This window comes from Nomascus leucogenys, chromosome 16, assembly GCF_006542625.1.
Source record: "Nomascus leucogenys isolate Asia chromosome 16, Asia_NLE_v1, whole genome shotgun sequence".
Taxonomy (NCBI): domain Eukaryota; kingdom Metazoa; phylum Chordata; class Mammalia; order Primates; family Hylobatidae; genus Nomascus; species Nomascus leucogenys.
This window is the reverse complement of record NC_044396.1, coordinates 71,850,875-71,869,544: the sequence shown is the minus strand read 5'-3', so window position 1 is coordinate 71,869,544 and position 18,670 is coordinate 71,850,875. Positions and strand designations below refer to the sequence as shown.

Below are 18,670 nucleotides of genomic sequence, written 5' to 3'. Positions count from 1 at the left end.
AGAAGCAGAGAGGAAGGGTGTCAAAATAATTCATTATAGGCCGGGAGCAGTGGCTTACGCCTGTCATCACAGCACTTTGGGAGGCTGAGGTGGGCAGATCATGAGGTCAAGAGATTGACACCATCCTGGCCAACATGGTTAAACCCTGTCTCTACTAAAAATACAAAAAATCATCCGGGCATGGTGGCGGGTGCCTGTAGTCCCAGCTACTTGGGAGGCTGAGGCAGGAGAATGGCATGAACCTGGGAGGCGGAGCTTGCAGTGAGCCGAGATTGCACCACTGCACCCCAGCCTGGGCAACAAAATGAGACTCCGTCTCAAAAAATAATAATAATAATAAAAAAAATAAAAAAGACAGTTTATAATAAAGAAACTACCAAAGCTATGGGTAGGGTTAAGGCAAATTATAAGGGATGGTGGCTCCTGGGCTGACAGAACGGGGTGGTCATTAACAACTCTAGGCCTCAGGATTGTAGAGAGAGACCAGTTTCCAGAGCCCAAAGGGGACAGCTGCATGACAGTAACCGTGACTGATGTGGTTTGGCTCTGCGTCCCCACCCAAACTCATCTCGAATTGTAATCCTCATAATCCCCACATGTCGAGGGAGGGACCTGGGTGGGAAGTGACTGGATCATGGGGGCAGTTTCCCCCATGCTGTTCTCATGATAGTGAGTGAGTTCTCACGAGATCTGATGGTTGTATAAGTGTTTGACAGTTCCTCCTACACTCTCACCCTCACCTGCTGTCATGTAAGATGTGCCTGCTTCCCCTTCTGCCATGATTGTGTTTCCTGAGGCCTCCCTAGTCATGCAGAATTGTAAGTCAATTAAACCTCTTTTCTTTATAAATTACCCAATCTCTGGCAGTTCATTATAGCAATATGAGAATGGACTAATACAGTGGCCTTCAATGGCAGGGAGGAAGCAGGGGAATAAATACACTGACCTCAATCTCCTTCCTCCCACCTACTTCCTACTAGTGCCTCCCACTGACTGAGCTGAACCGGAAGCCAAAAGGCAGTGGACTCTGGTGAAACCGTCCATATAAGTCAGCCTCTTGGGGACACAGCAGTTTGGAAAGGGATGGAGAATGGATCTGGAAGGACAAACAGCAATGTCCCACATACAAGCTGAATATCTCACCATGCTGAATACAATTCTAGTGTAGGAAGGCATGTGTTTTTTATGCAGCTTGGGTAGCACAAGAATACTTCAGACTACATGCATTGCATTTTTCGTTGTTTATTAGAAACCTAGCATATCCTGCATTAGATGAGCCTCCACTGGATTTTATCATGTCCTCACAACATGCCTGTAAAGTATGCATTTTCTTCCCATTTTCAGATGAAAAAACAGAGACTCAGAAAAGCTGAATGTCTTGCTAATAAGGGGCAGGATAAGAACTCTGACACATCCTTCTTCAACTCCAGAAAACTTAAATGATTTCTCCATTCTATCAAGTTGAAAAATTACTACAGAGATGGATTAGCAACATCAATGTTACAGAAACTTGGTTCATAGCCCTGACATTACATAGGATTAGGAAAACTTGGCGGAAGTAGCCAGCTCAGTCAATCTCCACCATCAATGGGTCCAGTCCACCATTCAAATAGCAATATATTTACCTTTAAATCAAGTCACGGCCGGACACGGTGGCTCACGCCTGTAATCCCAGCACTTTGGGAGGCCAAGGCAGGTGGATCACCTGAGGTCAGGAGATCGTGACCAGCCTGGACAACATTGCGAAACCCCGTCTCTACTAAAAATACAAAAATTAGCTAGGCGTGGTGGCACATGCCTGTAGTCCCACTACTCACAAGGCTGAGACAGGAGAATTGCTTGAACTCACTAGGAGGTGGAGTTTGCAGTGAGCCAAGATCATGCCACCATACTTCAGCCTGGGTGGCAGAATGAGACTGTCTCAAAAAAATCAATCAATCAATAAATCGATAAAAAATAAATCAAGTCACTTCTACATAATAAACCAGAGCTAGAAATCTGCAGATGACAATGTAGGCCTGATGGCTTCTGGCAAGCACAGCTGGCCGGCTGCCTGTTTTGCATGTTAACAAATTGCCACATATGTTACAGCAGGGGGAGGGTGGCATTACAAAGAAACAGTAAGAAGGATGTGATTTCCAAAACCAGACCCAAGAAGTTGGCATGAGCCAAGTGACAGACACTTTTCCCCCCACTCATTTAAAAATTGATTAAGCTGCATCCCATTTACCTTTATTTAGTGGGTTCATTACTGTTGCTGCCTGGGACTGAAGGAAAAAGAGTTAAGATCATGGGTCCTAGAGCCAGAAACCAGAGTTTGAAGATGCTCTCCCACCCTTTCCAGCTGTGTGAATTTAGGTAAGTTAGCTAACCTCTCTAGACTCAATTTCCCTATTTTCCAAAGGGAGAATAACCATATTTATCTTCTTGGTTTAGAATGAAGCTTTTAGAAGATACTTGTAAAGTCCTTGGTATACAATAAGCATCAGTAAGGGCTACTCATCCTGGGTTTACTGCCTTCATCATTATCAACATCTCCAGGCTTACTCTGCTATCTCTTCAACTCCTCCGATCAAAAACATCTGGCCCCAACTGTTTAGATATCATTTTGGGGTTCTCTTGCTTGCCAGTACATTGATAAGATAAGCCTGTCTGTTCCCCACTCCCTGCCTTTTTGTGTGTTTTAAAATATTGATTTACTTTATTTTTTATTGTGGTAAAAATATACACAACATAAAATTTACCATCTTAACGGTTTTTTTGTTGTTGTTTTTTTTTTGAGATGGAGATTTGCTCTTGTTGCCCAGGCTGGAGTGAGTGCAATGGTGCGATCTCTGCTCACTGCAATCTCTGCCTCCCAGGTTCAATTGATTCTCCTGCCTCAGCCTCCCAAGAAACTGGGATTACAAACATATGCCACCGTGCCCGGCTAATTTTTTTTTTTTTTTTTTTTTTTTTTGAGGCGGAGTCTCACTCTGTGGCCCAGCCTGGAGTGCTGTGGTGCGATCTCGGCTCACTGCAAGCTCCGCCTCCCGGGTTCATGCCATTCTCCTGCCTCAGCCTCCGGAGTAGCTGGGACTACAGGAGCCCGCCACTACGCCCGGCTAATTTTCTCTATTTTTTAGTAGAGACGGGGTTTCACCGTGTTAGCCAGGATGGTCTCGATCTCCTGGCCTCGTGATCCACCCGCCTCAGCCTCCCAAAGTGCTGGGATTACAGGCATGAGCCACCGCGCCCGGCCCTAATTTTTTGTATTTAGTAGAGATGGGGTTTCACCATGTTGGTCAGGCTGGTCTTGAACTCCTGACCTCAGGTGATCCACCCACCTCGGCCTCCCAAAGTGCTGGGATTACAGGCATCTGCCACCGTGCCCAGCCCCATTTTAACCATTTTTAAGTTCAGTAGCACTAAGTACATTCATAGCAGTGTACAACCATCAGCACCATCCCTCTCCATAACTTTTTCATCTTCCTAAACTGTACCTCTATACCCATTAAACAATGACTCCCTATTCCCTCCTTTCCCCTGCTCCTAGGAACCACCATTCTACTTTCCATCTCTATGAATTAACTGTTCCAGGTGCCTCACATAAGTGAGATCATATAATATTTATTCCTTTTGTGATGAGCTCATTCCACCTAGCATAATGTCTTCAAGGTCCATCCCTGTTGTGAAGCATGTCAGAATAATTTTTCTTCTTTTTAAATTACTATTGTTATTTTTAATTTGAGACAGAGTTTCACTCATCACCCAGGCTGGAGTGCAATGGCGTGATTTTGGCTCACTGCAACCTCCGCCTCCTGGGTTCAAGTGATTGTCCTGCCTCAGCCTCTTGAGTAGCTGAGATTACAGGCACCCACCACCACGCCCGACTAATTTTTGTGTTTTCAGTAGAGATGAGGTTTTGCCAAGTTGGCCAGGCTGGTCTCAAACTCCTGACCTCAGGTTATCCACCCACCTCGGCCTCCCAAAGTGCAGGGATGACAGGCGTGAGCCACTGTGCCTGGCTATATTTTTCCTTTTTAAGGCTGAATAATATTCCATTATATGTGGCTATCACATTTTGTTTATTTATTCATCAGTGAACACTTGGGTTACTTCCACTTTTTGGCTATTCTGAATAATGCTGCTTAGAAATATGGGTGTGCCAATATCTCTTCAAGATCCTGCTTTTCTACTTTTGGGTGCATACCCAAAAGTAGGATTGCTGGATCATGGTAATTACATGGTTTTTTTGCTTGGTTTTGTTTTGTTTGAGATGGAGTTTCGCTCTTGTTGCCCAGGCTGGAGTGTAATGGCGCCATCTCGGCTCACTGCAACCTCCACCTCCTGCATTCAAGCGATTCTCCTGCCTCAGCCTCCCAAGTAGCTGGGATTACAGGCATGCACCACCAAGCTTGGATAATTTTGAATTTTTAGTAGAAACAGAGTTTCTCCATGTTGGTCAGGCTGGTCTCGAACTCCCAACCTCAGGTGCTCCGCCCGCCTTGGCCTCCCAAAGTGCTGGGATTACAGGTGTGAGCCACCGCGCCTGGCCTGGTAATTACATGTTTACTTTTTTAAGACACTTCTATACCATTTGTCATAACTGCTGCACCATCTTACATTCCCACCAGCAATGCACAAGGGTTCTAATTTCTCCACTTACTCACCAACACAAATTTGTTTGTTTTTTTGTTGTTGTTTAAAATAATAGCCATACTGGCCGGGTGTGGTGGCTCACACCTGTAGTTCCAGCACTTTGGGAGGCTGAGTTGGGCGGATCACTTGAGGTCAGGATTTCAAGATCAACCTGGCCAACATGGCAAAACCCCACGTCTACTAAAACCGGGCATGATGGCACATGCTTATACTCCCAGCTATTTGGGAGGCTGAGGCAAGAGAATCACTTGAACCCAGGAGGTAGAGTTTGCAGTGAGTTGAGATCGCACCAGTGCACTCCAGCCTGGGCGACAGAATGAGACTCTATCTCAAAAACAAAAAAAGCCGTACTAATAGATGTGAAGAGATTGCCTCCCACCACTTGTTTTCCAATAGCTCTGTGTTCACACATGCATTTTACCACTGGTCCCTTGGTATAACCAAATATGTAGACACTGACTAGTTGTTCTATTCCCAGGAAAGAGGACTGAGCTCAGCTACCTGGATGAAACTAGACATGAGGCTGCCTCCTGAGATGGCCCTTCCCTGGCAGACCAAGCTTGCTGCTATAGAAGATGAACGAGCCAACAAAGGTGACCTAGGGCTGGTTATTTCCAACATGCAAGCACACTCTTTGACATACTTTAAATGACACTTATAATTTATAAGGCATTGTTTACCATAAATTATACAGTATAAAACTTTTGTTGAAATTTAGAATTATAAAACACTGAGTTTGCTTTATGTAGTCTCTTCAGTCCCCAAGACCCCTGATGGGCAAATTACAAAGCATCTGAATAACCTGTGAGGCTAGACAACTTTGCATGGCTTCCTATAAAGAAATTAGAGAAACACACACACACACACACACACACACACAGAGAGAGAGAGAGAGAGCAAGAAAGAACACAATGAAAAGAAAGAGAAAGAAAGAAAGAAAGAAAAAGAAAGAAAGAAAGAAAGAAAGAAGAGAAAGAGAGAAGGGGGGAGGGAGGGAGTGAGAAAGGGAGAGGGAGGGAGGGAGGGAAGGAGGGAGGGAGGAAAGGAGGGAGGGAGGAAAGGAGGAAGGAAGGAAAGAAGGCAGGCAGGCAGGTAGGCTGGGTGTGGTGGCTCACACCTGTAATCCCAACAATTTGGGAGGCTGAGGCAGGCAGATCACTTGAGGCCAGGACTTTGAGACCAACATGGCCAACCTGGCAAAACGCTCTCTACTAAAAATAAAACATTAGCCAGGTGTGGTAATGCACACCTGTAATCCCCGCTTCTGGGGTGGCTGAGGCAAGACAATCACTTGAACCCAGGTGACAGAGGTTGCAATGAGCCAAGATTGTGCCACTGCACTCCAGCCTGAGCAACAGAGCAAGATTCTGTCTCAATTAAAAAAAAATTGAAAAAAGAAAGATAAAGATTTTAGGAGCATCTAACAAACATGTATTTCTAGGTGAAAAATTTCCCATGGCTCTAAGCTGCACATGAACAATAAAACCACTTAAATTTTGTTCTAAAGTTATTAAATACCCTATGGGAAGAGATGATGGCCCTTTAAAATTAGCATAGGTTTAAAACTAACTTCTTTTCTGAAATCTTTCATATAATCCATTTTCAAATTTCATGTTTACGACATTTATTTATAAAAGTAAAACAGAGAAACCTATAAGGTAGTCTTGATTACACAAAAAATAAATAAATAAAAGGATTGGTGAGGATAATTAAGGCAACCCCAATGATCAGCTACGGAATCCAATTTACTTGTACATTTTGTTGTAGTTGTTGGGAGATGATTCTTTATGTGTCTCTCAGATTTCTTTATGTCTTATAAGCAGAAGCACTAACAGCTTTTGTTCCAGACTAACTTTTCAAGAATGTTTGCACAGTGAACAGACCTAAAAGATGAAGGTAGTATTTCTTTCTGGAGCAAAAGGGCAGATTTGTTTTCTGCCAGCATAATGAAGATAACATTTTCCTTATCTCAGACAGAGGGCAAGTTTGCTTGAAGACCATTAAAAAATACTCAGGTTCCTGAAGCTTAGGGTTCCTCTGCTGTCACACAGCCCACTGCATGTGCAGGTATCACCTGACCCTCACTGTGCTGTTCTGCGAGAACTATGGCTTGGAAACTGATTCATTAAAATTGATGATACTCTGGCTGTTGCTCTTTCTGAGAGTAATGAGCTGTCTTTGTCCAGAGGTCTTCTGTTTTCTGCCAGTATCCACAAAATGGTGGCAGCAAACTTGTGAGCTTGCAAGTAGGGTAAAAATCTCAGACTCCTAACAGTTCTTGACATTAGTTACATAGTGTAAACATCTCTGCTCACACAAACAAAAAGTTACAAAAGGTAACAACTTTTAACCCACTCACATTGCAATCTTAGGACATTCTTCAAATAAACCAAGAAGTCCGGGAACATTCATTCTAAAGTTATATGTAACCACTAGGGCAGCACAAGTAAACTGAGGAAGTGCATATCTATGCATGTATTAGAAAATATGTAAATGTTTTGAGACAGTCTTGCTCTGTCACCCAGGCTGGAGTGCAGTGGCGCAATCATGGGTCACTGCAACCTCTGCCTCCCGGGTTCAAGCGATTCTCTTGCCTCAGCCTCCCAAGTAGCTGGGACTACAGGCACATGCCACCACCACGCCTGGCTAATTTTGGTATTTTTAGTAGAGACTGGGTTTCACCATATTGGTCAGGCAGGTCTTGAATTCCTGACCTCGTGATCCGCCCACCTCAGCCTTGGTCCCAAAGTGCTGGGATTATAGGCGTGAGAAAATATTTTTCTTACAGTTTGCAATTTGTAAAACTCAGGATCTCAGTTTAAGAAACATTTCTTTTTAAATAATTACTTTATTTTATTTATTTATATTATTTTTTTAGACAGAGTCTCACTCTATCACCCAGGCTGGAGTGCAGTGGTGTAATCTCAGCTCACTGCAACCTCCGCCTCCCGGGTTCAAGTGATTCTCCCACCCCAGCCTCCCAAGTAGCTGGGACTACAGGTGCCCATCACCACGCCCAGCTAATTTTTGTAGTTTTATTAGAGATGGGGTTTCACCATGTTAGCCAGGCTGGTCTCAAACTCCTGATGTAAAGTGATCTGCCCATCTTGGCCTCCCCAAGTGCTGGGATAATAGTTGTGGGCCGCTACGCCTGGCCTTATTTTAAAATTAATAGAAACAGTCTCACTATGTTGCCCAGGCTGGTCACCTGAAAAACACCTCTATACTGGAAACAGAACAAGATGGAGACAAAAGCTTGAAGACTTTTTTTGTTTGTTTTTCACTCCAGTTCCATACCTAGGGTCTATCTCAGTCATTAAACCTCTCTCCATAGCTCATGTCCCCCATTTTTATAATGGGAATAATTATGCCTGCTGGGTATAACTCACAGAGTTGTACAGAGGATCAAACAAATTAATGTATATGATGGTTTGTGGGCTCTAAAGAGGCCAGACAAGGTGAATCTCTGGCTATTGTCGCTTGTTATTAGAAGCAAGCTCTGTGGAGCTCATGGTACAGGCTCAGAAGCTCATAGCAATCACAACATGCAGAGCCCTTTGTTCATTCAACAAATATTTATTGTCCCAGGCACTGGGAGAGAACAGGAGAAAGATCCTAACACACAGGGTAGAGAAACTTCTGATAAGATAAAACACACAGAAGGGCTTTGACTCTTTGGATATACTTTCTCCCTTTTATTTCTCTTTGGTCCTGTGGAAGAGAAATTGAAGGAAGCAGTGGGAATTCAATAGACATCTAATGGCATACGGGCATGTTAAGCCAATTCTTCAATCAGGTCTAAACTCCTAAGCAGGATAAAGAGACTAATAGTAGCTGGAGATAGAAACTCCTGCTGCTGAGAAAATCAAGGCCCTTTGGATTTAAAAAAAAAAAAACAACAAAAAAAAACTAGACAAATGTGTCTATGAACCAGATTAAGAGGGGATTTAGTTCCATATCAAGACCGAGGTTAAATTAAAATTAAGAAGTCTCTTCTAAGTCTGAAGATGAAATCAAGGTTAGTTTAAAATATATATTTCAACTACTGGGTTTAGTAAGGAAACACCAAATTTTACCTCAAATGCACACTCTCTTTTATAGCTGATTTTATTTGTTACTATACAGAGGACTTGATAAACCTGAATTCAACTTTTGTCTTTTTTTTTTTTTGAGATGGAGTCTTGCTCTGCTGACCAGGCTAGAGTACAGTGGCACGATCTCAGCTCACTGCAACCTCTGCCTCCTGGGTTCAAGCAATTTTTCTGTCTCAGCCTCCTGAGTAGCTGGGATTACAGGTGCATGCCACCACGCCTGGGTACTTTTTGTATTTTTAGTAGACACAGGGTTTCACCCTGTTGGCCAGGCTGGTCTTGAACTCCTGACCTGAAGTGATCTGCCTGCCTCGGCCTCCCAAAGTGCTGAGTTTACAGGTGTGAGCCACCATGCCTGGCCAGCTTTTTTCTTGAAGAAATCTATTTTGCCAATCAAGTTTTGCGGTGGGGAACATGCACTCAAAACACTTTCTAACGCCGGGCGCGGTGGCTCACGCTTGTAATCCCAGCACTTTGGGAGGCCGAGGCGGGCGGATCACGAGGTCAACAGATCAAGACCACGGTGAAACCCCGTCTCTACTAAAAATACAGAAAATTAGCCGGGCGTGGTGGCGGGCGCCTGTAGTCCCAGCTACTGGGAGAGGCTGGGGCAGGAGAATGGCGTGAACCCGAGAGGCGGAGCTTGCAGTGAGCCGAGATTGCGCCACTGCACTCCAGCCTGGGTGACAGAGCGAGACTCCATCTCAAAAAAAAAAAAAAACAAACAAAAAAACACTTTCTACCATCTTAAGGCCGCATATAGAGATTCGACATTGTTCTTTTAAGTTATGGGTACTATCCTGCTTATAAAGGTTTCCTTTGAGAAGTAAAAATTGTACCGTTTGGGAAAATGTGACTTATGTTCATGTGTTGAGTGTCTTGGGTACTTGTGCCCATGCAAAATTAAGTGGAGGGCTGTAAGCACCTCCCGAAGAGACAAAATGCCATGCCTTATTCTTTGCATCCTCAGTCCATTTGCTGGCCATAATGAAGACTCAACAGAGCTTACAGCTTGTTGATGAAAGTGTATTGTGCCCTGAATGCACTTAGATGAATTCCTCAAAATGACAACATCAGGGCATCAATCCATAAGCACACACCCTCTTTCTCATACTCCCCCAAAGCTGGCAGCAGGAGGTGGGCAATAGCATACACTCATATCTGATGCGGGCCCTGTCCTGTGTGCATACCCCTTCGTCCATTTTACCCCCACAACAAGTCTATGAGGGCAGCAAGGTCAGTATCTCCATTTACTAGATAGGCAAATGGAGACATAGAAAGATAAAGCCACTTGCCCCAAGGCATGGAGCCAAGATTCACACCCAGGTAGCTGGGTTCCTGGGCTGTTATCTGCTATGCAAAGCTGCATCTTAAAATAATTTGAGAAAACAAGAAGAATAGGTGTCACGTATTTATATTATTATTTACTACGCTAATAACAACAGCTAACATTTCCTAGGCTCTCAGTCCATGTCAAGCAGTGTGCTCAGCACTGTAAGATGGATCTTGGTCAGTCCTCCCAACGGCCTTTTCCAGCAGTGGGTCCCAGCCTTATCTCCATGGTAGACTGCAGATCAGAGAGATTTAGGCAGCCTGCTGAAGGTCACAAAGCAAGCAAGTTATGAAGCTGGGATGGAAGACCCAGGCTGTGTGACTCCAGAGCCTACAGCCATTGCCACTCACTATGCAGGACGATCCACGCCTCCAGTTCCTCTAAAGCTTTCCTCACTCACACTGGGGCAACTTCAAAGGGCCAGCTTCTTGCTTCTTCATTAGCGTTTGTTCCAGCGTGTCTGAAGTAAGGTAACTAGAGTGACATACATACTAAGAGCCAGTAGAGTTACTGAAATTGTAGTTTTGAGACCTGGGTTTATCCTACCAACGAGCAGACTGAGAAACACCACTGTGGGTTAGAAAGCCAGGGTACCCAGGCCGGGTGCAGTGGCTCATGCCTATAATCCCAACACTTTGGGAGTCTGAGGCGGTCAGATCACTTGAGGCCAGGAGTTTGAGATCAGCCTGGCCAACAAGTTAAAATCCCATCTCTATTAAAAATACAAAAAATCAACCAGGTATGGTGGCACACGCCTGTAGTCCCAGCTACTTGGGAGGCGGAGGCACAAGAATCGCTTGAACCTAGGAGGTGGAGGTTGCAGTGAGCCGAGATCATGCCACAGCACTTTAGCCTGGGTGACAGAGTGAGATTCTTATAAATAAAAATAAAAATAAAAAAGAAAGCTAGGGTTCCCAAAAATCAACATGGTTCAGCAAAACCTCAGTCAGAAACCACAAAGTTTCACAAAGTCCTATTTATAACACAGAACAAACAAGCAAGAAAAGAGCCAAAAAGAAATACTGACAATACGCTCACCCCCTCAGAGCTGCTGAGACAACAGCAGCCCCAACACCTGCCACCCCAGGTTCATGTCTCACCCCGTCCCTCGCAAACTGTGTCAACATCACATGTAAATTACTTAAATGCATTGGATCCCAGATGCTCCCTCTGAAAATGGGCCAGTAAAGTAATGCTCCACCTATTTTAAAAAGAAGCTTAGGTAAAATAATCTAAAGGAAGTGCCTTAAGAAGCTTAACTTACAAATAATAAACATTGTTTTGTTTTGTGTGTGTGTGTGTGTGTGTGTTTCTTTGAGACAGAGTCTTGCTCTGTCTCAAAGAAAGGGAGCTTGAACCTGGGAGGTTCAAGCGATTCTCCTGCCTCAGCCTCCCAAGTAGCTGGGATTACAGGTGCCAGCCACCACACCGAGCTAATTTTTATATTTTTAGTAGAGATAGGGTTTTGCCATGTTGGCCAGGCTGGTCTCGAACTCCTGCCCTCTGGTATCTGCCCACCTCAGCCTCCCAAGGTGCTGGGATTACAGGCATGAGCCACCCACATATTACTTGAGCCACCTTCACAATTAATGGGAAGCCACAGGAGTCAGTGATTTAGGGAAAGGGGTGGGAGCGGCATGAGTCCTCTAGGCAGAGGGAACAGCACATGCAAAAAGTATATCAGATTGCCACTTTCCCACTCCCTCCTCTCCAACGGCCTCCCATTACACTTAAAATCACCAATTCTTACCATGGTTTTAAGGGCCCTATTATGAACTGACCCTGTCTCATCTCCTACTATTCTCCTCTTTACTTCTGCCCTCTGGACACTCTGGTCTCATTACTGCCCTTAAATATGTCCAGCACATTCCCATCTCAAAGCCTTTATCCTTACCATTCCCTTTGCCTGGGATGTTCTTCCACCAGATATCTGCAAGGCTTCCTTTATTCAAATGTTGTCTCTTCAAAAACATCTTCCCTGATGCCCCTATTTAAAGTACCCCACCACCCTCAGTAAGTCTATTTTTCTTTCTAGCACCGATGACACCTGTATTATACTCTATCACATCTTCATGTGTCTGTGCCTTTAATGTCTGCCTCTTTAACTGAAGTGCAAGCTCATGAAGGCAGGGGCTTTGCTACAGGCATTTCTAGTGTCTTTAGCATTTCTAGTGTCTATAGCTCAATCTATATTTGTTGAATAATTAATGCATTAATGCATCTCCTGAAGGGAAAGAAGATGCTCAGAGATACACAGTGCTGTGTGACTGGCCCGGAGGATGGAAGGGAGATGCAACAGAACATGAGGCTGGAGTGAGTCTGCTTTCTAGAAGGTGTGAGCAACTTTAACTCTTCTTATTATTATCTTGCCATCATAACTATCCCATTAAGCAATAACAGTTCTCTGCCAGACATTTTCAATTATAGCTGATCCCCACCCCACAGTGTGGTTATGCAGATCCCAAGAGATAAGCTGTAGCTACAGAAGAGTGTTATAGGTGCAGTAGCTCATGGCTGTAGTCCCAATGCTTTGAGAGGCCAAGGCAAGAGGATCACTTGAGGACAGGAGTTTGATATCAGCCTGAACAATATAATGAGACCCTGACTCTGCAGAAAGTTAAAAAAAAAATTGCTGGACATGGTAGCATAAGTCTGCACTCCCAGCTACTTGGGAGGCTGAGGCAGGAGGATCACTTGAGCCCAGAAATTGAAGGTTACATACAGTGAGCTATGATAATGCCACTGCACTCCAGCCTGGGGGACAGAGCGAGATCCTGACTTTATAAAAAATAATAATAATAATAATGTTAATCTTTTTTAATTAAAAAAATGGAAAAGTGTTACAGAATCCACTGGCCTTCATCCATGCATGCATGTTTTGGCCAACATAGAATCATTGTTTGAAAGGAACATCATCATAATTGAAATACCCAACATCTGCTAGAATTTTACAAAAGGAACTAAGAAATTAAAAGAAAGTAGCAACAAAACAAATGCACATGCTGAAGTAAACAAAAGGAGGTACTGATAGATCCCTTCCATTCAAATTCATATGAGTCAGAAAGATGAGAGAGTTTCTCCATTTCGATATAGAAAGCAAGGGATAATAGACTAAGTACAAATTAGGACATCAAATGGTGACCATACCACCTCAAGAAACGGAGACAAGAACTGGGACAGAGCGCATAACACAGGAAGGACATAGTCAAGGACGGCCATCAGTGCTGTGCTCATATTTGGAATGGCTGTCATCTGTGAGGTCTTACTACAAACCAGAGACCCTGAGCTAAATACTTAAGCACTTGACACAGTTATCCTTTTAATTCCCACAACAGCACTAGGAGATAGGTTCTATTGCTGCTGTCATGTCACTAATGAGAACACTGAGCTTTACAAAGGTAAGGTGACAGGGCTACACTTCAAATTCTGTCTGGCTTTTAACTATCATGCCAATTAATCTGACCACTCAGACACCCACCCAGACCCTTACCACCATCCATTGTAGAACAGGCTCTTTTATGTGACAAATATGTTTTGTTTTTGTTTTAGTTTTGAGATGGTGTCTCACTCTGTCACCCAGGTTGGAGTGCAGTAACGTGATCCTGGTTCACTGCAGCCGCTGCCTCCTGGGTTCAAGCCATTCTCGTACCTAGCCTACCGGGTAGCTGGGATGACAGGCGCTCACCACCATGGCGGGCTAATTTTTGTATTTTTAGTGGAGACGGGCTTTCACCATGTTGGCCAGGCTGGTTTCAAACCCCTGACCTCAAGTGATCCACCCACCTCGGCCTCCCAAAGTGCTAGGATTACAGGCATAAGCCACCACGCCTGGCTGATAAATATGTATTTTTCAATTCCCTCAAGTCTTGTAATGCAGCCAAGGTTACAAAGGAGGTGCCATTGCTTCTGCTCCTCTTTTTCTAATGGTTGCCCTGGAAAACTAAATGAGGAAGGCAGGATGGTAAAGAGGCCACAGAAGTAGCACATCAACCCAGAGATGGCGACTCAGAAGATTCGAGACCCAGCAGCCAAATACTCCTGTGCTACACTATACTTATCTCTTGAAAGAGCTGAAACTTGTTCCTCATAGACATCCTGCAATCTGAAGTTCTCTCACTACTCATCTCCTGGCCTGACCATTTCCCCTGCTCTCGATGCTGCTTCTCTAGTCACTTACAAGCCTGAATCTCCAATTAACACAACAACAGTATTTAAAAGAAAAAAGGGGGCCAAGCATGGTGGCTCACACCTGCAATGCTAGCACTTTGGGAGGCCGAGGTGGGTAGACCACCTGAGGTCAGGAGTTTGAGAAAAGCCTGGCCAACATGGTGAAACCCTGTCTCTACTACAAATACATAAATTAGCCAGGTGTGGTGGCTCACGCCTGTAGTCCCAGCTACTCAGGAGGCTGAGGCATGAGAATCACTTGTACCCAGAAGGCGGAGGTTGCAGTGAGCCGAGATCATGCCACTGCACTCCAGCCTGGGCAACAGAGTGAGACTCAGTGCCAAAAAATAAAAAATAAAAATAAGAGAGGAAAGGGGCCTCCACATCATTTGATGGTAAACAAAAGTTCTTGAGCTTTGTAGAATCGACTTAAATACAGAAAATAAGATTTAAGTAAATTCTTTATTAAGAACCTTATGAAATTGACTTATTTTCTGGCAAAGAGAAAGCGAATGCTTGATAGTTTTCTCATATGGAAAAGAACAGTTATGTAACCAGCCCACATAGAAGAGCCACGCTGAAATCAACATAATGAGACTGGCACAGTTCTGCTTCTCTCTACAAGATTACAGGGAGGATTTCATGTGGAACATACTTTTCATATAGCCTCTGTCCTCTCATAAAGGCCTTCACTTCGTTATCCAATGGGAAGGTGCCGTCATCCTTTCTAAAGCGGTAGAAGAGTTTGACATCCTTGAATTCCTTATGCTCATCACACACTGAAACACAATATGCACAGAGAAGCAAATGAGAAAAAAAAAATCACTCTTATTGAATTACTCAAGTGAAGTATGATGCTAATTAAGAATTATTTCAGTACCAAATTCTTCATGCATGCAAGTATCTACCATATGAGCTAATACTTGTAAAATAGTTACATAGTACTTGGTACAGAGTAAGTCCTCAGTATTTTTAGCTATTATTATCACCATCACCATCACCATAATCATCATCATCATCATCATCATCTTTAGGAAGTTCACATCATTCAATTCATCATGCAATCCACAAATTCTTCTAAAGCATGTTGGGGCATGCATCAGCCTCAAAGAATGTGAAATCTAGTGAGGTAAGGAGAAATGTCAACTGTAATTGAAATATGGTATGATAAGGCTACAGAGGTAAGGAGAGAGTGCAATGGGAGCCCAAAGGAAGAGTACCCAGTGCTCCAGGAACACAGTGACCCAGCTTTCGAAAAAGAATGCTTCCCTGAAGAGTTTGCATGTAAGTGGAGACCTGAAGAATGAATCGAAATTGGGCAAAAAATGAGGGGAAAGGGTTTTCCAAGAGAATGATGGCATGTGCAAAGGTTGAGGCCAGGATGAGAGATTTCAAGAAGACATGCTGGTGAATCTTCATTGAACCCACTGAGAGTAACAGCAGAAACTTCAAAACCATGTAAATGCCCACTGAAAAATGTATAGTGGCATAATAATACATATGTATTATGCAACAGCAAAAATAACAAATAAGACATATACTATCAACATGGATGAAGCTCACAGTGTGTTGATCAAGTTGCAAAAGAATAAATATGCACTTCTATAATGATAGAAAACTTTTAAAACAATATGATGCATTCCTTAAAGATGCATATACAGACAGGTATAAAGCAGTACATAGAAATAACCCAAATGCCGGCTGGGCACAGTGGCTCACGCCTGTAATCCCAGCACTTTGGGAGGCTGAGGCGGGCAGATCACCCAAAGTCAGGAGTTCAAGACCAGCCTGACCAATAGGGTGAAACCCGGTCTCTACTAAAAATACAAAAAAAAAAAAAAAAAAAAGGAAAGAAAGAAACCAAATGCCTCTTACAGGGAGGAAGAAAATGCAATCAGAGAGCTACACTGGAGATAAAATAAAGCAAAATGTTTTCTTTCTTAAGTGGGTATGTTCATGAAAAGATTTAGTCCTTCAATTTCTCTCAAGTCACCTTGACTCGCCACCTCACTCACCGTGGTGAATAATGCCCCGGTCTGCTAATTTCTGCATGAGTTTAATTGCCATCTCTCTGTCAGAAGCCTCTTTGTGTTCAATCAGCCAGTCAATCAGTTCTTTTGCGACAAAACAGTTTGGGTAGGTCTTGAGATGATGACGTCTATCTTTAATAACCTTTTCTTCATGCAGCCTGAGCCTGAAAGAAAAATTAGCAATTACTTTGGAAATTTTGATGACAGCACAAATTCTTAAACCAATCCCAGAGAGTAATAACATAACAGAAGTTCTAAAGGCATGAGAGTGTCATTGAATATCTTTAGCTCACTTGGTGATTTCCATACTGTCAGAGCTCAAAGGCTCCAGAAAGTGACTCCAGCCTCTGATCTAGACGACAGAGGTAAATATGAGGGTGAAACAATCACAGCCAACCCAGAACCCTCCTGCCACTCCTGAGAGTGAGAAAAGCTCTCCATCTCCTACTCTGCCTCACTCCCTGCTTTTTCTCTCACCAGTGGGGTTATTGTTTCAACCAGCAAACAAAAACCCTAGAAATGCGCTGAAACAAAGTGCACCCTCTTTATCACAAATTGTTCAGGGCCCACCCTACTTGTAGTCATTCATTCATATAACAAATATTAATGAATGTCTACTACCTGCCTGTTAGGTACTTCTAGGCACTAGAGACAAACATCAGGGTGTGGTGGCTCACATCTGTAATCCCAGCACTTTGGGATGCCGAGGCAGGAGGATCACTTGAGGTCAGGAGTTTGAGACCATCCTGGCCAACATGGTGAAAACCCATCTCTACTAAAAATACAAAAATTAGCCAGGTGTGGTAGCAGGTGCTTGTAATCCCAGCTACTCAAGAGGCTGAGGCAGGAGAATCGCTTGAACCTGGGAGGTGGAGGTTGCAGTGAGCTGAGATCATGCCATTGCACTCCAGCCTAGGCAACAAGAGTGAAACTCCGTCTTAAAATATATATATTATATATTTTATATATAATATATATATGTATATATGCGTCTTGAGCTACTACTAGCCAATCTTGCCATCATAAAGGAAGAACCTGCCTGGAAAGAAATACAACACAGAGCAAAGTGGACCAGATAGATAAAGAGATAGAGATAAAAGAGAGAGACAGAGAGATTACAAACAACCCTGTTTGAGCACCTGAATTCAACAGTTCATGAAGCCACCTAACCTGGGTTTAAATTATATGAATCGATACATTCCCTGTGCTTTAGTGAGCTTATTCAGGTATCTGTTACTAATACCAATATTGTCCCAATACACCCCCGAGCTGAATGCTAGCTTGCGGCTCCATGGCACGAAATGTTGCCACAGTGGTACCTTCAGAGACCACATAAACGGCCAGAGCTATGTACTCTGCAACCAGTGGTTCCAGAACTTCCTAGGGTCTGTTTCTCATTCTCCTATCTCCTTCCCCTGTCCTGCTGTGATATGCACCTGTTGTCCTTGTTCCTAAACTCAAGCAGTTCCCCTAATCTGCTGTTTCTGTTCTGCCCATGGTCTGCTAAGTAGTCAGTATTTAGGATTCAAAATATTTTGAGCAAAAGCCTGATATGAACATCTATGAAGAAAGAAAATGAGCATTTTGGGCATGGAATTTATGGCATCTATTCTGGTTGCTCAAAGACTATCTTATGTGCTTCATTACTGCCCTTTGGCTGAGTGCTAACTAATTGGGAATAAATGTTAATGATGCTTACTTACTGTACAATGTTCTACCATCTGCGAATATTTATTATCTAAAACTTAAGAGTCAAGTCATACTATAGGATTGGCTAAGGAAAGGACACAGCAATGAATCCACTAGTAACAGAGATGAGGATATCAGTGATACCAGGAAAACACTAAAGGAGAGGTATCCAATAGACCCAGAAAACATTCTCATAAGATGGTGGTGATAGAGTAGGGCTGCCAGGTTTAGGAAGGAAAAACCAGACAGGAAACCCAGTTAAATTTGAATTGCAGATAAACAGCAAACCATTGTGTAGTAAAAGCATGACCCAAATATTTCATGGGACCTACTTCTACTTTATAAAAACAATAATAAACAATTACTTATAAAAAAATCAAAAAAAAAAAAAAAAAAAAAAAAAAAAAACAAACAAAAAAAAAAAAATTCATTATACTGTATCTATAATTCAAATTTTAGTGGGCACTCTGCATTTTCTGACAACCTTATGGGGGATATATTTTATTAAACTCGAAGGTTAGTACATTAGGATTAATGTTTTATGCTAAAAAAGAAAGGAACCTACATTGATGCCAGAAGACACTTTGAGTCCGTAGGGCTTCCTCTTCTAGGGAAAGCTAGTTGTGTGATTTTTTTTAGAGCACCTGAATTATCATGTTTATCTAAGTATTCCAGAAGATACTTCAACCCATGTGCTTGGAGCCAGACTAGGCTTCATT

The 18,670-nt window shown here is 43.1% G+C and overlaps 1 protein-coding gene across 1 annotated transcript in view; it reads right to left on the bottom strand.

Moving 5' to 3' along the window:
* DEPTOR (DEP domain containing MTOR interacting protein) overlaps window positions 1-18,670 on the bottom strand; it is a 182,408-nt gene that overhangs the window by 111,814 nt on the left and 51,924 nt on the right. The window contains exons 2-3 of the mRNA XM_030795119.1: window positions 16,248-16,426; window positions 14,888-15,011 (exon numbers count right to left, since the gene is read on the bottom strand). Of these exons, the coding sequence (XP_030650979.1) occupies window positions 14,888-15,011; window positions 16,248-16,426 (303 nt within the window). The remainder of the gene's footprint in view (window positions 1-14,887; window positions 15,012-16,247; window positions 16,427-18,670) is intronic.